Genomic DNA, 20,122 nt, shown 5'->3' with positions numbered 1-20,122 from the left:
ACCGTAGCCTAAAATATAAGTATTGTTTTGAGGGGCTTTATAAACAGGACTGTAATCCCTGTTCTCTGCTCTTTCCTATTCGGTGTCACTTAGTTGCATTTTCTGTGCTCTTATTCTCCATGGGTCATTAAAGAGGAGGACGCTGTGACCCCACAGTGACTTTTTACACATAAATGTCTCACCACAGCCACTTTCTGCATCTTATTGTGTTCCTGTTGCAGCTACAGTCTACAGTATAGTGCCGAAGAAACCAGTTCAGTGTATGCAGATTTTGCTACAATTCCCTAATTAGATTAATTAGAGGGCTGATTGGCTGTAGACCTGGGTTTGAACCGCTGACCCAAAGGTTATTCCAGAAACCTGCATACAGACCGGCCCTTTGCACATAAGACTGGCCACCCGTGTTATAATCTGTACCTTGATAGAATAGAGAGAATCTCAAGAGGAATCTACTGATCTCCTGTCATTTAAAACCAAATTCTAACGGAACATTAAAATCAGTGATGACAAAAATGAGGTTGTGCTTCCTATAAATATTTCATTTTCATTCTCTATATCAGTATATTCTGTGATATCATGTAAATGTCACACAGATAAATAGTAATTAATAAAATCTTGTTGTAAAAGCAAGACGTACATTTTAAACACATTAACTGTATATAAAGGTATTTGTAACAAAAACAAGAGACACAGAAAGTACTGTACAGTAATGGAAAATGTGCTTTCTTTAGCATCCGGTCACATGTCAGCTTTAATCTGCGGTGCCACATATCTCACTAAACTCCTGCTCAGTACGAGCATCGATATGGACATTCAAGCACATTTACTCTCCTGGGCTATTTTGTCTTTCCTCTCAGGTAATGTTTCTGATAACTTTTCTACGAGAAACATAGTTTCGCGATGCTGGTTACATTAGAATAATCAGACTTGATGACTTACAAAAAAATCTAACTTTATTGTTTGAAATACGTAATTTCACTGAGCACTGTTTCAATTTCTAATTCAAGATTTGAACTCTGACTGAGTCTGTCCTTGTGAAATACAAGTGAAAGAAAATAGACAACTGACAATAATGTGACATGAACTTGTACAATGTATATATTTATACAAAAATGCAAAAGTATTCAAAGTTTCGCATTTAAACTGGGAAGCAATGGGGAGGGGCCCCGTCCAGGGTGATAGTTTCCAGGATGGGCTCCAGACTCCCGTGAGCCTGTACAGGACAAGTAGAAGGATGGATGGATATTTAAACATGTAAGTTAACCTTCAAATATATTTTAATGTTGATAGCTAAAGATAGTGTGTCCGTTTCTTCAAAGGTGAGACCAGCGCAAACCTGCAATGCTGCAAGGCAGGAGGAACTGTTTATCTGCACATACAGAACAGGAGCCAAAAACTCAGGGATATAAGATGGAAACATGAAAACAACATCAAATTTGAAAATAAATCTACATCCTCAGCTGAAATTTTTCAAAACTGGACACTTAAAATTAGCAACATCCAGAAGAACTGGACTGGTGACATTACTGCATCTGGATATGATTCAGATGGGAAACATGTGCTGACAGAGACACATCACTTGGTGGTGCTGGGTATGTTTAAAACTTCACATTCCTAGTTTAAAACTGATGTACTCATTATATTAGAGATTTCTAATTGTAGCTTAAATAATAGGACAGTATCTATCCTTTTCATTCATCTGTTTTTAGGTCACCCTGTGGTTGAATTCCTCACTTGTACTCATGGTACGTCGGTGTTTTACTGTGCTGATGACAGTGGGGAAGATACTCTGTACACATGGACTGTCAGAGACGAAGACCTGGGCAAGGAGAAGGTATTCAGTAACAGCAGTAAACACATTTCTGTGGAGGTGATTTCAGGAAGCGTCCACTGCACAGTGCAAAAGAAGAGCTGCAGTGCACAGAGCAAACCTGTCAGCTTTAACTGTACAAGTAAGTTTAATTAATCAATTCATATACATTCATTATAGTGTGTCTGTCTGTGTGTATACACAGACACACACATCACACATAGAGTACAGTTTATACAGTACAGCACTGTGCAAAAGTCTCAGAGTCAAAAGAAATGTTTAAGGCTGTTTTTCTTTGAAATAAGTGTACTTTTGCTCAGAACAAAAGAAAAAAACATTATAAAAAGAACAAAAAACCACAATAAAAATGACTAAGAATTTCTTCTGTTCTCCAAAAAGTTACTGATATCTAGTGGGATGGCTAGATAAATGTCGCTTCTGTTCCCAAAACTCTCTGCAGTGGCTCCCCAGCCATTCTATGTGTTTATTAAATTTCACCACCTGCTCACCTAATTCATTAATTTAATCAGTTAAAAAAATCAATGAGATACTGAATAGCAATACAAAGTTTGCTAATGCATGGGTGTATTGTATGGTTGCTGCAAATACTGGGGTGATTTTAGCAGACGTTTTGAAACGGCTAAGCTGACACACTTTCCAGCCAGAATAGCATAGTTACACACCAAAATTAAAACATTTAAACATCATTTCTTTGACCCTCTAACACTATTGCACAGTACTGTGTGTATGTATGTATATATACACACAAACACCAGTCAAAGTCATATACCTTTATTAAATTATTTTATATATTTTTTTACAAATGATCAATAATAGTTTCTGAAAACATTGAAACTTTGATTTTGTGTCTGCCCACAGAAACTCCCACTGCCTGGTGTCCAACTGCTCTGACCAGCGTCTCTGTCTTGATGCCGTGCCTGACTGTGGCTGGGATCTCATTCTGCTTTCTAAGATGGTACAAGAAACACCGTTTAAGTAAGTCATGCATTTTATATGTTAATAGGATTACCTTTTGTCTAAAGCTTGTGATTTAGTGAAGAGTTAAATATCATTGTGTATATAGATATGACCATATATAAATTATGCACATACATGTTTTAAAATAGTCTATACATTTCCTGTCGGGGTATATTTTAGCTAGAGCCTTTCATTTTCTTTTTTAGGTGCCAAATCAGAAAATTCCAGTGTCTCACCAACTCCAGTTAATGAAGATATTGTGTACAGTGAAGTCAGAGTTGCAAAGCAGTGCAGATGATTCAACTAACTTTAGTTCGACTACAGAATCACAGTGTTCAGCTGATTAAACCGTCTTATATATCTTGCTGGTAATCCAGGATTTTTGGGATGTGCTCCAGAACCATACGATACTGAACAATGGAGATGTCTATTGGATCTGTCTCAAGCTGAGCTATTATTTCAATTTTAAAACTAATTTAATAGAGACTTTTTGCAGAAAGCTGGTATATGTACAGATAAAGGAAGTGAAACCAAGTGTCAGTTGAGTAGCGTTTCAGCCCTTCTGGGTTTATAGGGACTACGAGGTCTGCAGCTTTGCCTCAGAGTATGAACATTGTTTTACCAATCTGATTAAAGCTGGTAATGACAGTGGATGCTCCACATATAAATGATTAGATTCCTCTCAGATCATTGATATTAATTTGCACATATAATTATGTAAATGTATGCATACAATACATAAAAACCCTTACGTTATTAAACAAAAAAATGTTTTGGACTGTCAGAGATGGTGTCCTGGTTGAGGAGAGGGTGTTCAGTAACTGCAGTAAATACATTTCTGTGGAGACAATATCTGGAAGAGCTGCAGTATTCAGAGTGAAAATATCAAAGAGTCCTAAACAAGATTGATTATTAAAGACCTTTATGGGACATGTGCAACAGGAATGCTTCCCTGTTTGCTATACTTGGTTAAAAGAAAACTACAGACAATACTAAACAGTGCACAAATAGAGAATATGCTTCTGATAAAAGTGCAGTAACAGTGCCATAATGTCTAGATACCACAAGTGTGACATATGGACGACTCATATACATTTTATAAAGTATTTAATTAATACAGTGAAAACTGCTTACAGTGATCATGGTTTTAGGGATCAACCGCTTATATGCATCAAAAAGCTTGCGACAGATTCATTCCTGTACAAATACTGTTTAAATAATTTGCTTATATAATCAAGTAGTTTGCTTCCATTGTTCATTTTGGGTCTTTTCAAACAGGACAACATACTGAAAAAGTAAGACAGCGATTATTCTTTTTTTCTTTACTTCAATAGCGCTACTTTACCCGTCTGCTTCTGGCAGCTACCTGAGGCTAATGCTGTGTGCACAGAAAACATGACAGGAAAAAGAAAGTCATTCTCTCTCAATGACAAATATAGATGCATCAAAGCTTTTGATAAACCGCCAAAAATGAGCCACTGAGATGCAGCAGCGAAACTACAGTAAGTGTTTTGAGACAATGAAACGTTGTGAAAATGTACTGTTTAAGTAAAACTCAATTGAATTTATGTACAATACTGTACTTTCCTATAGCATATTTGAATTATTCACAGTTCAGTAATTTAATTTGTACAATATCATTATTTGAAAGGCATTTGAAACAGCTGATTCATTTTTAAATCATCAGTCAATAAAATTACGTAAATAGCGAAGCTGTCCATTTTATTACCTTATTTTCCTGTAATAAATATACATATGTCAATTAAATGGTAATCTGTCTGATTCAAAGAAGAAAAAAATCAGTTATAATGATCATCTGGGGCGGCACAGTAGCACAGTGGTTACACTGCTACAGCTTCACAGCAGAAGGGCCTGGGTATGGTCCCGGATCCTTTCTGTATGGAGTTCGCACGCTTTCTCTCTGATTAAGTGGTTATGATAATGGATTGATAAACTGCTTATAGTGATCAATTTCACTCATACAGATGTGATCACTTTAAGTGGCTTCAACTGTACCATGGACAAACATGTCTAAGGTAAATCTATTTCATTCTGATTGGTAATCATTTAAATATATATATATATATATATATATATATATATATATATATATATATATATATATATATATATATATATATATTTCTTTATCATTTATAAATCTAAACACTTTAAAAACAACATTAAATTGTGGGTATTTCAGAAGCTTGTTCAAATTTTTTCTTTTTTACAAATAAACAGGTTACTGTATAAAGAGATTTCTAAAGATACTATTGAAAGCTGATAAATGTGACCCACCAGCACAAAACCGTACGGAAGTCGCATGGCCGTATTTTTAGATATTTTTTGAGGAGTTTTTTGTGCTCTTTCATTTGATACCATAATCCTAATTTCAAATTTTTGACCCAAGTGTACGGTTTTGTGCTGGAGTGTCACATATCACTTTTGGTTTTGTGTGTGAAAATAACAGAATCTCACGGCACACATGGAAAAGCTGCCGTGTTGATGTTCTGATGAAGGTCTATGTCTTGCACCTGTAGCTAGGATTTCATTCTGCTTTCTAAGATGGCACAAGAAATATACAAATTTAAATAAATTGTAACACTTTTCTTTTTATTAACGAATTACTACCATTTTCAAGTGGCAAAAAGGAGCCTTATTGTAAAGTGGTACCAAAATCTGATATTTTGACCTAGTGGGACATTGTTTTGGTCCCCACAAGGGGATGTTATAGAAGTCTGTAATGGCAACCAAAAAGCAAAAAATGCCAAGTCTTGTATTTTGTTTGGTTCACTGTAATACAAAATTGCCATAAGATTTCTTGCATGAGCGTGAGAGTGAAAAGTGTGAGCGTCACGCCAAATGCGTGAGACCTGGCAACCCTGGTAATGCATGTTTAACTTGTATCCCTGAGTGTCGCGTAAATCGTTGGCTTTCCTGGTTGTGCTGCTGCTAGTATTAAACCAATAGTGGGTCTTAATAAAGATAGTAACATTTATTTTTAAAGGACTGTCATATCATTTAATATAGCTCAGCCTTTCTCCATAATATGTTTTTTTTACCCTCCTCATGTAGGGCTGCTGCATCGAAAACATTCTGCAGCTTTGTAATATTCATTACATACCCCCCCTCCCACCCAAATAATGCATTGTTTTTTTCTTTATAAACTTATTGTAATCCAATTGTCTGTCGTGGCTTTTTAAGCTGTGGTTGCTGGCTAGCTTATTATATGTTCTTGTCAAATGAGTATTCAAAAAATCTTAAGAACAAATGTTGTAAAAATTAATGTTGTACATCAGAATGAAGATTTAGGGCCATACAATGAATTTCCCATGATTTTCTTCCAAGATACTCTACAGCATGTTAGTCTTATGCTCTGGAGTGTTTCCTGGTTCTAGGGTACACCCAGCCCGTCTGTGTTTTTCCTTCCTCCCAGCTACCTGCCAGGCAGGTAAAAAACATGGATCTGACTCGCTTGCATGACATCAGATGTATTTTAAATGTGTTGGTGAATAACAGGAAGTGAGACGTGTCTTTAAGAGAAGTAATATGCTTTCAGCTGCGGGCAGGATGTTTGTGACCATGTAATGACATTCTCATGGCCTTTTTCAAGTTGTTTGTAACTAGACATGTGAAAATACAAAGTTATTAACAGAAATGTGTTTAAATGTTAGCAATTGTAAAAATGTAATTATTTGAATATTTGTTTTTGTCAAAAGAATCGTAAATAAAGGTTTCAGAAAAAAATCCACTATGAACACAAAGTAAATTTACATATACAGTACATATTTAACAGACACTTTTGTCCAAAGTGAAGGTGCAAATAGTAGTTTGCAAACATACATGCTGTCGCAGAGCCAACTAGGCATAAGTGCAACTACAGTATGTACATTTTGTATTCATGTTTATTTCATGTCATTTAAAATAACAAAAGGTAAGACTGAATGCACCTGAAAATGTCAATGCAACTACAAAAGAATGAGAAATATTACATATTTTAGCCACTGAGAGTGGATGTAAATGTACTCATAAAAACAATTACTTCATTTTAAAATATCACATGAAAATAGATTTTATTGGGATTATCTATTTAGGTTCTATGCATTTTTCCAATATACAGCAGTGTTATGTCCTGCTCTTGTGTAATGTACTCCAGCTGCCTCTCGTTCTGCCCCCTTGTTAGGCTCTGTATACAGGTGCTTCCCAGGCCAGTGTTCCCTCATCCTCACATTAATGTTGTTGCTCCCATGTGCTCTGGTTACTGTTTGCCCTTCTTTTTGTTTGATCCCCTGTAATCTAGTTTGTTTTCCTGCAGTTATTAGTTACAAAAAAATGTCCTGTCTTGTCCAGCAGCTTTAGCAAGCAGAATCATGGTCTAAATGCACTGCTGTGCCAAACATGTTTGCTTTACCATGAGGGGCTCTATAAACTCTGTATGGGCCCCTCATGTTGGTCAATTTCTTTTTGTTTCATTTATTTATTTATTTTTAGCACGTGCGAAATATTGCAGTGGCTGAGTTGGCCGAAGAGGAAGGACAGATTAGGAGAAGGAAAAAACAAAAAAAAAGGAGGAGTAAGTCAGAGAGATAAGCTAAGAAAGACGGGAGTAAAGTAGGAACCACATAACCGGCCACTAATTACTGCATCTGTAATGGAGAGACAGAAACAAAGACAACAGATCAAGAGATATAACTCAAAAATGGCCTCAGGAGTCCCAGATGCAGCCCCTGCAGCCAGAAGGGCATGAACCCTAGAGAACCCTTGGCAACAGGCAGCCGACCCTGCGAGGGGACAGCCACTCCCGCATGAGCCAAGGCCAGGCTCCCTAGGACCCCAGGCAGCAGGGGGCCAACCAACCACCCAATCTCAGGCAGGGAACAGGGGTATAGGAATATCTGTCCACTCTCCTCCCCCATGCACCTGTGTGAGAGGTGGAGTGTCCAATGCGTGTGATGATGTATGTGAGTGCATGTGATGTAGGGGGTGAGTATGACTGCTGGGAAACTAAGATGGATTTAAAATTGATGGGGGAAGTGCGGAGGAGCGCTGCCTGTGAATAGCTCTCCTCCATATCACTCCCCCACCAAGACCCTCAATGTATATGGTGTGAATAAAATTGAGGGGCGGCAGCACTGAAGAGGTGAGTAAGACCACCTTAGCATCTCCAGCCACCAGCCTCTGAGTCGTGCCCCCACCCCCCAAGGCTCTGTGTGTATACCGGTACGTGATGACTAAAGTGAAATTAAAACAAGGGCAGGCAGAAGGCCGTGCCTCACTGTGAATAAGATTCAAGAGGTTCAAGATTCTTTATTCGTCACAAACATAGTTATAACAAGTACATGTAGTGAAATGAACCCTGACCGATCCAAAGAATTAAAGAATTAAATTACAGTTTTCAATAGAGTATAAAAAATTGCAGACGATACAAAATGACTTTGACAATATACAGTATAGAATATATACATAGAATAGAATAAAACAGAAAGTAGAAGAAAAAGGAGAAAAGAGGAATCTCAGATTGCACTATGAACAACTGACTGTTCATTGACTGCAAAAGTGCGTAAAGTGGCAAGTGGTGACAGAAGAAGTGATTATTTTGCAATGTACAGTGAACAGGAATAAGTGGTGCATTTAAAGTGCAGTGTGCATTGACCTAGGAGAGTAGATGCACACAGTTGTATATTCAGTTGGCAGTTTATGCATCAGCTGAGTAATATTTAAAGAGGTAGTGGTGTCACGTCCTACTTGAGAAAAAAAGAGCCCTGTAAATGGCCCTCCGCACCGTAGCGTGCCTGGCATACACCCACCCCGAGATCCTACATGGGTACATGGCATATTGTTGAATGACGGGGGAGAGGGGCTGGGATTCATAAGACCAGGGGGCAGATTACTACCCTACGGAAAAAAGGGCCAGCTAACCAGCCGGCTCAGTGGGCACCCCAGCCCCCCGTTGTGCGAGAAGGAGCGGACCCGGGGTCCCCGGAGCACTGCCAGTGCCGAAAGCTAGCCCCCCTCCCCACCCCGAAGGGTAGTCCGCACTCAAACACTCACTCAGTCAACAATAAAAAAGTCCTGTCAGCTGTAATGACATGGTGGTTTAGCATTTTGGGCTCATGGTGACTGCTGCACACCCCTTCGTTTCCTATATTGCTTTACTTACGAATTTTTATAAATTTTTGAATTTGCGCATGTATCCGTATAATGTGCAATGGGACAATGCATGAATGGGTTAATAACTGTGAAACTAGACAAGACAGGCACATGTAGTGAAGTGTGCTTTGATCAGTGGACAACAGGGAACAATGCACATCCCTTTGGTTTTCAGAATAACTTTCTCTCTAACAGTTATTAATACATTATATGGCATTGCTCCATTTCATACATATTAACAGAGAGAGTCCCTCACGATTCGCGCCCCAGTGTCACATGGATCATCCAGGTACGCCAGCATTGCCTTTGGAGAAATTGTAGTTGGAGGGGCGGTGCTCATATAGGGCTGGCTTACGCAGAAAACTCAACTTAACCAAGAACAAAAACTGCTCGGAGCAGGTTTGAGGCTTAGCGTAAATTGCCATAGCAGCATGCCTCGAGTAAAACCTACTCGCCTTTCGTTGTACGGGTTAATCGCGAAGTTACACCACACGTCGTCAAGTTACTCGAAAAGTTACCACTGCAGACCACTGGCCTGTAATTCAGCTTAGGGAAGGAAAATTAAGCTGTTCATGCTAACAGAAAAGTAGTAATGCTGTTAATGTTTACAAGAAAGACACACTGCCGTTGCAATACTGTTCTGTTCTATCACCAGCATGATAAAACTGAAATGCAGTGATGCCTCACCTATCGCTGAAGTTACGTTCCAGATCCATCAGCGATTGGTGAAAATCCGCAATATAGAAAGACCAGATAAATAAACATTTTTTTATAGTTTAAGCCTTACATCGTAGGGCTTAAAACAAAACGAAAAGTTCACAAACAGTTTGCTCACAACAATCAGACCACAAGCGAGGTGCGCAATATGGATACGGAAAAATCCACAATATAGCGGGGATCATCCATTTTTCAAACCGCTTATCCTACTGGGTCGCGGGGGATCCAGAGCCTATCACGAAGCAATGGGCACGAGGCAGGGAACAATCCAGGATGGGGGGCCAGCCCATTGCAGGGCACACTCACACACCATCCGCTCACACATACCTACGGGTAATTTAGCAACTTCAGTTAGCCTCAGCACGTTTTTGGACTGTGGAGTACCCGGACGAAACCCCACGACAACATGGGGAGAACATGCAAACTACACACACACGTGACCCAGGCAGAGACTCGAACCTGGGTCCCAGAGGTGTGAGGCAATAGTGCTAACCACTGCACCACCATACCGCCCCCTGGTGGGGATCACTATATGTTAATTCACTGAAGGAGAGGTGTAGTAGAACCATGTCAGGACACTAGGGGGCACTAAAGTATTGGGGAATAGGACATATAGAGAAGGAAGAGTAAATAAAATAAGGTAAAAGTCTGAGTACACAGATGTCGTGTCTGTCGTTGTTGTCTGTTCGAAATTCCAAGATTCACAACAGAACATTATACAATTTCTCAGTAGGAACATTGTTTTACATTAAAGCAAGTAATCCCATTGGGTGTTTGAGATATGAAATTAATGACTGGAATCCACCCAGGCCAAGGTCGTTCATTTCGATATAACTGAACGTGTATGCAAATAAAAATCAAAAAGAAATTTTCTTTGTTGGAAAAGAACGGTCTGACTACATGTTTATCATTTGTTGGCATGTCTAAAACCCACATCTCTTACGTTACTTTAAGAAATCAGGCTACTGTATGTGATTGGTTCACTGAGACCTGAGACCTATAATTAGACTCTGAATGTATCTGTGGTTACTGACATCGCTAACAGAAGCATGAGGCCAAAGAGCAGGAGGGGAACAAGCGCTTTAGAAAAACAGGTAACTGACAGTATAAAGTGACTTTCCAGTTGATACGTTAACATCAGAGTACATTGAGAAATATTAGATTACAATGATAAAATCTAATCGTATATTTTAGATTAATTTGCGTTCTTGATGCAACTTCACCTTCCACTAGGTTTAAAACATTCAGAGACAGTACAGCAACCTTTATTAAACAAAGCAATTTAACTTAGAGAAACACAACTGGATAAAATGTAAGCAATAACTTTCCAACAATGACACCATAATGTCACTGGAGTGTATATAAGCAATCTGTCGCTCCCAGAATTAACTCTCTATAAGCACACACATCTCGCCTACAGCCCCCAAGACCGTAGCCTAAAATGTAAGTATTGTTTTGAGGGTCTTTATAAACAGGACTGTAATCCCTGCTCTCTGCTCTTTCCTATTCGGTGTCACTTAGTTGCATTTTCTGTGCTCTTATTCTCCATGGGTCATTAAAGAGGAGGACGCTGTGACACCACAGTGACTTTTCACACATAAATGTTTCACCACAGCCATTTTCTGCATCTCATTGTCTTCCTGTTGCAGATACAGTCTTCAGCTGTTTCCTGAATTCATATCAATAGGTCACAGAATATGCTTTTTAAGCAGGGGTGGCCAATCTTATGCATAAAGGGCCGCAGTGTATGCAGATTTTGCTGCAATTCCCTAATTGGATTAATTAGAGGGCTGATTGGCTGTAGAGGCCTCAGACCTGGGTTTGAACCGCTGACCCAAAGGTTATTCCAGAAACCTACATACAGACCGGCCCTTTGCACATAAGACTGGCCACCCCTGTTATAATCTGTACCTTAATAGAACAGAGAGAATCTCAAGAGGAATCTGCTGATCTCCTGTCATCCAAAACCAAATTCTGATGGATTATTAAAATCAGTGATGACGAAAATGAGGTTGTGCTTCCTGTAAATATTTCATTTTCATTCTCTATATCAGCATATTCTGTGATATCATGTAAATGTCACACACACAGATAAAAAGTAATTAATAAAATCTGTTGTAAAAGCAAGACGTACATTTTAAACACATTAACTGAATTTAAAGGTATTTGTAACAAAACGAAGACACACATTCAAAGTAGTATACAGCAATGGAAAATTGCAGTGCTATACTCAGCATCCGGTCACATGCCAGCTTTAATCTGCGGTGCCACATTTCTCACTGAACTCCTGCTCAGTACGAGCATCGATATGGACATTCAAGCACATTTACTCTCCTGGGCTATTTTGTCTTTCCTCTCAGGTAATGTTTCTGATAACTTTTCTATGAGAGACATAATTTGTTAGTGCTGGTTGTTAGAAATATCAGACTTTATGATTTATACAAATTCAAACTCAGATTATTGTTTGAAATAAGTTATTTTATTGAGCACTGATTCAATGAAGATACAAATTCTCACAAGCTGAGTTTGTCCATGTGAAACACATGTGATGGAAATAGACAACTGTCAGTAATGTGACATAAACTTGCACAATGCATATAGTTGCACAAAAATGCAAAATTAAGTGAAAAGTGATAGTTTTTACTATCTAATCAGATGTATTTACTATGTATGTTTAAAATGGAAGCTTGTTTTAATTTTGCTGACTAAAGAAATGTGTTTGTTGTCCTTGAAGGTGTGACCAGTGTGAAGCTGCAATGCTGCATCAGAGGAGAAACCATTTATCTGCACATACAGAACAACAGTATAAAGTCTGTACAATGGAAATATGGTGACAACGCTATCGCTACTAGTAAAATTAGCTATAAATTCTCAACTGAAGTTTTTCAAAATTTTACACTTAAAATGACTAACATCCAGAAGAACTGGACTGGTGACATTACTGCATCTGGATATGATTCAGATGGGAAACATGTGCTGACAGAGAAACATCACTTGGTGGTGCTGGGTATGTTTAAAACTTCACATTCATAGTTTAAAACTGATGTACTCATTATGTTAGAGATTTCTAATTGTAGCTTAAATAATAGAACAGTATCTATCCTTTTCATTCATCTGTTTTTAGGTCACCCTGTGGTTGAATTCCTCACTTGTACTCATGGCACGTCTGTGTTGCACTGTGCTGATGACAGTGGGGAAGATACTCTGTACACATGGACTGTCAGAGACGATGTCCTGGGCGAGGAGAAGGTATTCAGTACCAGCTGTAAATATATTTCCGTGGAGGTTATTTCAGGAAGCGTCCACTGCACAGTGCAAAAGAAGAGCTGCAGTGCACAGAGCGAACCTGTCAGTTTTAACTGTACAAGTAAGTTTAATTAATCAATTCATATACATTCATTATAGTGTGTGTGTGTGTGTGTGTGTGTGTGTGTGTGTGTGTGTGTGCGGGCGTATGCACACACGCATAGAGTACAGTTTATACAGCACTGTGCAAAAGTCTCAGTCAAAAGAAATGTTTAAGGCTATTTTCCTTGAAATAAGTGTACTTTTGTTCAGAACAAAAAAAAACATTATAAAAAGAACAAAAAACCACAATAAAAATGACTAAGAATGTCTTCTGTTCTCCAAAAAGTTACTGATATCTAGTGGGATGGCTAGATAAACGCTGCTTCAGTTCCCAAACCTCTCTGCTGTGGCTCCCCAGCCATTCTGTGTGTTTATTAAATTTTACCACCAGCTCACCTAATTCATTAATTTAATCAGTTAGAAAAATCAATGAGATACTGAATAGCAATATAACATTTGCTAATGCATGGGTGTATTGTATGGTTGCTGCAAATACTGGGGTGATTTTAGCAGACGTTTTGAAACGGCTAAGCTGACACACTTTCACAGCCAGAATAGCATAGTTACACACCAAAATTAAAATCATTTAAACATCATTTCTTTGACCGTCTAAGACTATTGCACAGTACTGTGTGTATGTATGTGTGTATGAATATATACACACAAACACCGGTCAAAGTCATATACCTTTATTAAATTATTTTATATATTTTTTTTACAAATTATCAATAATAGTTTCTGAAAACATTGAAACTTTGATTTTGTGTCTGCCCACAGAAACTCCCACTGCCTGGTGTCCGACTGCTCTGACCGGTGTCTCTGTCCTGATACTGTGCCTGACTGTGGCTTGGATCTCATTCTGCTTTCTAAGATGGTACAAGAAACACCGTTTAAGTAAGTCATGCATTTTATATGTTAATAGGATTACCTTTTGTCTAAATTAAGCTTTTGATTTAGTGAATAGTTAAATATCATTGTGTATATAGATATGACCATATATAAATTATGCACATACATGTTTTAAAATAACCTATACATTTCCTGTCATGGTATATTTTAGCTAGAGCCTTTCATTTTCTTTTTTAGGTGCCAAATCAGAAAATTCCAGTGTCTCACCAACTCCAGTTAATGAAGATATTGTGTACAGTGAAGTCAGAGTTGCAAAGCAGTGCAGATGATTCAACTAACTTTAGTTCGACTACAGAATCACAGTGTTCAGCTGATTAAACCGTCTTATATATCCTGCTGGTAATCCAGGATTTTTGGGATGTGCTCCAGAGCCATACGATACTGAACAATGGATATGTCTATTGGATCTGTCTCAAGCTGAGCTATTATTTCAACATGATTAAATCATAAACTAATTTAATACAGACTTTTTGCAGAAAGCTGGTATATATATATATAGATAAAGGAAGGGAAACCAAGTGTCAGTTGAGTAGCGTTTCAGCTCTTCCTGGTTTATAGGGACTACGAGGTCTGCAGCTTTGCCTCAGAGTATGAACATTGTTTTACCGACGTGATTAAAGCTGGTAATGACAGTGGATGCTCCACATATAAATGATTGGATTCCTCCCAGGCCATTGATATTAATTTGCACATATAATTATGTAAATGTATGCATACAATACATAAAAACCCTTACATTATTAAACAAAAAAATGTTTTGGACTGTCAGAGATGGTGTCCTGGTTGAGGAGTGGGTGTTCAGTAACTGCAGTAAATACATTTCTGTGGAGACAATATCTGGAAGAGCTGCAGTATTCAGAGTGAACATATCAAAGAGTCCTAAACAAGATTGATTATTAAAGACCTTTATGGGACATGTGCAATGGGAATGCTTCCCTGTTTGCTATTCTTGGTTAAAAGAAAACTACAGACAATACTAAACAGTGTACAAATAGAGAATATGCTTCTGATAAAAGTGCAGTAACAGTGCCATAATGTCTAGATACCACAAGTATGACAAATGGACGACTGATATATTTTTATAAATTATTTAATTAATACAGTGAAAACCGCTTGGTTATAAGGATCAACTGCTTATATGTATCAAAAAGCTTGGGACAGATTCATCCTGTACAAATACTGTATAAATAATTTGCTTATATAATCAAGTAATTTGCTTCCATTGTTTATTTTGGGTCTTTTTAAACAGGACAACATATTGAAAAAGTAAGACTGCGATTATTCTTTTTTTCTTTACTTCAATAGCGCTACTTTACCCGTCTGCTTCTAGCTGCTACCTGAGGCTAATGCTGTGTGCACAGAAAACATGACAGGAAAAAGAAAGTCATTATCTCTCAATGACAAATATAGATGCGTCAAAGCTTTTGATAAACCGCCAAAAATGAGCCACTGAGATGCAGCAGTGAAACTACAATAAGCGCTTTGAGACAATGTAACGTTGTGAAAATGTACTGTTTAAGTAAAACTCAATTGAATATTTATGTACAATACTGTACTTTCCTATAGCATATTTGAATTATTCACATTTCAGTAATTTAATTTGTACAATATCATTATTTGAAAGGCATTTGAAACAGCTGTACTGCATTTTGAAATAAATCATCAGTCAATAAAATTACGTAAATAGCGAAGCTGTCCATTTTATTACCTTATTTTCTTGTAATAAATATACATATGTCAATTAAATGGTAATCTGTCTGATACAAAGAAGAAAAAAATCAGTTATAATGATCATCTGGGGCGGCACAGTAGCACAGTGGTTATGCTGCTGCCTCACAGCAAGAAAGGCCTGGGTTTTGTCCAAGGTCCTTTCTGTGTGGAGTTCACACGCTCTCTCTCTGATTAAGTGGTTATGATAATGGATTGATAAACTGCTTATAGTGATCAATTTCACTCATACAGATGTGATCACTATAAGTGGCTTCAACTGTACCATGGACAAACATGTCTAAGGTAAATCTATTTCATTCTGATTGGTAATCATTGTGCTCTTTCATTTGATACCATAATCTTAATTTCTAATTTTTGACCCAAGTGTATGGTTTTGTGCTGGAGTGTCACATATCACTTTTGGTTTTGTGTGTGAAAATAACAGAATCTCACGGCACACATGGAAAAGCTGCCGTGTTGATGCTCTGATGAAGGTCTATGTCTTGCCACCTGTAGCTGGGATTTCATTCTGCTTTCTAAGATGGCACAGGAAAGCTTAAGTAAGATTTTCATATATTTGGTTGTGTTTAGGTTAGTTTTATGTTCACGAGATTTAAGGAAATGTACAGTTTGCACTTGCCAGGTCCTTTACCCTTTTGCGCTTTCCACTGCACCCCCACACCTGTCCTCCACCTGCCCCTCCCTTTCTCCCTCGTCTTTCAGCTACCTGACAAGCTCCCACCTAGCAATGGAAGAAACACGGCGAATGCTCGCAAATGCCTCCGTATACAAGTATGACTAATACTTATACAATTTTGGGATTGGGTGTTAGATATGTTAGAACTATTTCTGCCAGGTCAGATTCGGTCTCAAAGTGTCAGGTACGGGCCAGGCTCTGGTATTAATTTCAGGCATGTGTGTGTGTGTGTGTGTGGTCATGTATATACTACATAAAAATCTGGGTGCCACTTTACAATAAGGCTACCCATATAAAGGGTTTATGAATGGTTTATAATCTGGTTATTAATTAGGGTGTAACACTTTGTAAATAATAAAAAGACAATTTTTAAATAAATTATAACACTTTTCTTTTTATTAACGAATTACTACCATTTTCAAGCGGCAAAAAGGAGCCTTATTGTAAAGTGGTACCGAAATCTGATATTTTGACCTAGTGGGACATTGTTTTGGTCCCCACAAGGGGATGTTATAGAAGTCTGAAATGGCAACCAAAAAGCAAAAAATGCCAAGTCTTGTATTTTGTTTGGTTCACTGTAATACAAAATTGCCATAAGATTTCTTGCGTGAGCGTGAGAGTGAAAAAGCGTGAGCGTCACGCCAAATGCGTGAGACCTGGCAACCCTGGTAATGCATATTTAGCTTGTATCCCTGGGTGTTGTGTAAATTGTTGGCTTTCCTGGTTTTGCTGCTGCTGTACTGTAAAGAACAAAGAAAAAAAATAAACAAATGAGAGGCATATTACAGTAAAATGTTGTACAACTGCCAAGCCAGATTCACGGAAAGAAAGAATCCTCTTTGTGACCCATTTGTACCTTAATGTCAAAATTCCGCTCCTATTCACCTATGGCACATATTCTATGTTCTAGTCACTCTTTGGCTTCTTCAAATGTTTAGAAATGTGTTTGTGAACAGTTTTGAGTCATTGTGTTTAAATGAATACTGTGTGCTGGCTGCGCTTAACCTCTGTGGCCTGTGTTTTCTATATTGCATCAAAGTTGACCATAACTCAAAATGTGTTTTGATAAAAAGGGTGACTGAGATCTGCAAATTGTGTCTAACTAGGTGAGCATAGTTTAAAGTTTTGCCAAGTGATTGATTCAATAAATGACTTTTGGCAATTGACATTCAGTTTTGTTCCCAAAATAATTTCTAATATTTCAGCAATTCAGAAAAACTGTAAAATATTTCACTTATCTAAACAATATTTATCCCAAATAAATATTACATCCCTTAGGGAGCGACCTGCACTGTCATTGGAGGCGACATGCCGTTGGCTGCCAGCGGATCCCTGGGACTCGGGTCAGAACTGACGTAAGGACTGGGGGTGTTGGTCACCGGGACGGTCGACCTCTGAGGAGGGGGCAGCGCAGTACCGGTGGGATGTATGTTCCAGCATGCCCTGTGGCAACTGTAAATAGCCCTTATACTGTTATTGTTCTGTTGTAATGGTAAAGATCAGGTTCTCCACTAGGTGGTGGTAGTATTTTTGTTATGTGAAATTAATGCAAAATCTCGAGTGAGCAGCGGGATTAAGAGAGAAGCAGTATTCTCTTCCTCCTCTAGAGAGAGAGTTCGGTCTCCATGTATCAGCGCAAGTTCTCAGGTTAATAAATTCATAGCCTGGTTATACCTGTTGTAGTGAAGTTACTACGTGTTGTCAGTGCTAATAGTTGCATTTCCCTATCGTTGTGTGTGTGTTTGCCCGTATCTTATACGTACTCTTGTCCGATCCTCAAGTATATTTAGCTTGTGTAAATCTCCCAGCATGTGTGCACCTTACAGTTCGGCGTCTGAGAACCTTGTGTTTCCACTCTGTGTAATTGGTTCAGTGTTCGTTGGGTGCCTGTTGTAGTCCATTTAAGGACTGCTAATAAGGAGCATGTTTTCCCCTGCAAGCAAGTCTCCTTATCTCTCTGCTCCCATGATGCCTCAGTCCACCCGGTGCCACACTGTTATTATATCAGTAGCTGCAATTCATCCAACATGATGTTTTTATACTGAGTGTGAAGGCATAGCACCTATAAATAAAATGTTCTTATTCATAGTGTTTCAGGCAATTTTTGGAATGTGTTTATTGCACATATTGCAATGAAAATGAAAATACAATTTATCCATCAGCACTAATGAATGGTTGTTATAAGGTTGTGCCCATACTCTGTGCTAAGGGGAATTCAGGTGACGCACATTACTAATCCGCACTACTCTGTCATGGACCGAGATGGAAGGCACAAGGAACACCTGTAGATTCGGAAAAAAAAGAAGACAATATAACAAAAGAATAAACATTGACCCATAAAAGAGGTAAATGTATCAAAACACAACTAAACATATAACATAAACCAAGCCATAAGGGCCATATATGACCTGGATGAAGTTGGCCCCCGATTTGCGTCTGATTTCCACAGACCGATCGCAATCGTGTGTGCTGCGTTTGTGCTGGTTTGCGCCATAAAAACTGTCCTTTGTGCTGCTTTAGTTTCTGAGATATTAATGTTCGTAAGGTTGTTCCCCCCCCCCTCCCCATTTGCGTCTGATTTAGACCAAACCGATCGCAATCGTTTGTGCGGTGTTTGTGCCATTAAAACTGTCCTTTGTGCATGGGAGTAATGTGAAAAAGTGTGTAAAAAGAAAATTAAAGGGGGTGCATTATTCGACAAGTCTGATTTCATAGCTGCCGAGATTTGCATCCCCCATTTTTCACAAGGTGCATGCAATTCTCAGCAGGCATGCAAAACTCGGCATAACACCGGAGGTAATCCTTTTCCTTGTACACGATTGCGATGTCATCTCAAAAGTACAATTTATAACTTGCAAACAAATTTATAACTTGCAAATGTCATCTCAAAAGTAAAATGTATTACTTGCAAACTGTCCACATGTTGCAAATTATCCACATGTGCTTCCCCGATTGTGCCCAGCTGTTCCCTGTTATTTCGGCTTGTCTCATGTATATCAGTCCACGTCTTCCTCTGTTGGGTGTCCGTCAGTGATGTTAGTCAACGTATTGTAGTGATGTTCACCCTGTCTACCCCGATCTCTCCCCGAATAAACCGCGGCTATCTTGTATTCTGCCTGCCTTCCTTCGCCGCTTCCTGCCTACCCACTCACCGCGATCGTCACACAAACAAATTTATTACTTGCAAACAACTTATATGTCTTTTGATAATGTACTCCTTTGCTTGCGCCGCCTGACTTTGCGGTTATGCTGCAAGCTTCCTCACTTGCGCTGCCTGACTTTTTGTTTATAGTTCTGACACAAACTTCTCGTGTGGGCTTTTTTGTGCTGCACTATACATTTTATTGTGCTAAATTAGAAGTAAAGTTAAGCTTTGCTATGCAATTTAGCGTTTACCTAATTAACATTAGCTAATTTGCTAACGGTAACCTTATTTTCCACTTTTATTTCCACTTTTATGGGCTAAGCCTGTGTGCCTGTAATCAGAAGGTCGCAGGTTCAAACCCAGCCTCAGACTGCGGGTCCTTGAGCAAGACCCTTAACCCCCAGCTCCTTGGGCGCCGCTACGGGCGTCGCAGACAACGTCCTCTATGAAAAAAAGAGGAAGTTGTGGGAGGCGTAAAGACAATTTCCCTAAGGGGATCAATAAAGTATCGATTATTATTATTATACAGAGAATTTTACTTTTGAGATTACTTTTGCAAGTTATAAATTTGTTTGCAAGTTATAAATTTGACTTTTGAGATGCCATTTCTTTTGCTTCAGCGAGAAGTTTTGCTTAATAATATTGGCACAAATCTGAT

The 20,122-nt window shown here is 38.5% G+C and overlaps 1 protein-coding gene across 4 annotated transcripts; it reads left to right on the top strand.

Moving 5' to 3' along the window:
• The first annotated feature begins 797 nt into the window (after positions 1–797).
• LOC125751222 (uncharacterized) lies at positions 798–15,590 on the top strand. 4 transcript variants are annotated; one of them, XR_007400548.1, is made up of 6 exons: positions 801–857; positions 1,320–1,592; positions 1,710–1,952; positions 2,690–2,806; positions 2,995–3,372; positions 14,481–15,590. XR_007400548.1 is itself a non-coding variant. In XM_049029877.1 (5 exons), the coding sequence occupies exons 1-5, from the start codon at positions 806–808 to the stop codon at positions 14,179–14,181; spliced, it is 777 nt and encodes a 258-aa protein (XP_048885834.1). In that variant the 5' UTR covers positions 798–805; the 3' UTR covers positions 14,182–15,590. The 4 variants fall into 4 exon arrangements, 3 of the variants coding, with proteins under 3 accessions (XP_048885834.1, XP_048885835.1, XP_048885833.1); XM_049029877.1 differs by lacking the exons at positions 1,320–1,592; positions 1,710–1,952; positions 2,690–2,806; positions 2,995–3,372 and adding exons at positions 12,390–12,662; positions 12,780–13,022; positions 13,781–13,897 and having other exon boundaries at positions 798–857; positions 14,090–15,590; XM_049029878.1 differs by lacking the exons at positions 1,710–1,952; positions 2,690–2,806; positions 2,995–3,372 and adding exons at positions 12,780–13,022; positions 13,781–13,897 and having other exon boundaries at positions 14,090–15,590.
• The last annotated feature ends 4,532 nt before the right edge of the window (positions 15,591–20,122 follow it).

Source organism: Brienomyrus brachyistius, chromosome 10, assembly GCF_023856365.1.
Source record: "Brienomyrus brachyistius isolate T26 chromosome 10, BBRACH_0.4, whole genome shotgun sequence".
Classification (NCBI taxonomy): Eukaryota; Metazoa; Chordata; class Actinopteri; order Osteoglossiformes; family Mormyridae; genus Brienomyrus; species Brienomyrus brachyistius.
The sequence above is the reverse complement of the archived record's forward strand: the minus strand, read 5'-3'. Positions and strand labels throughout refer to the sequence as shown.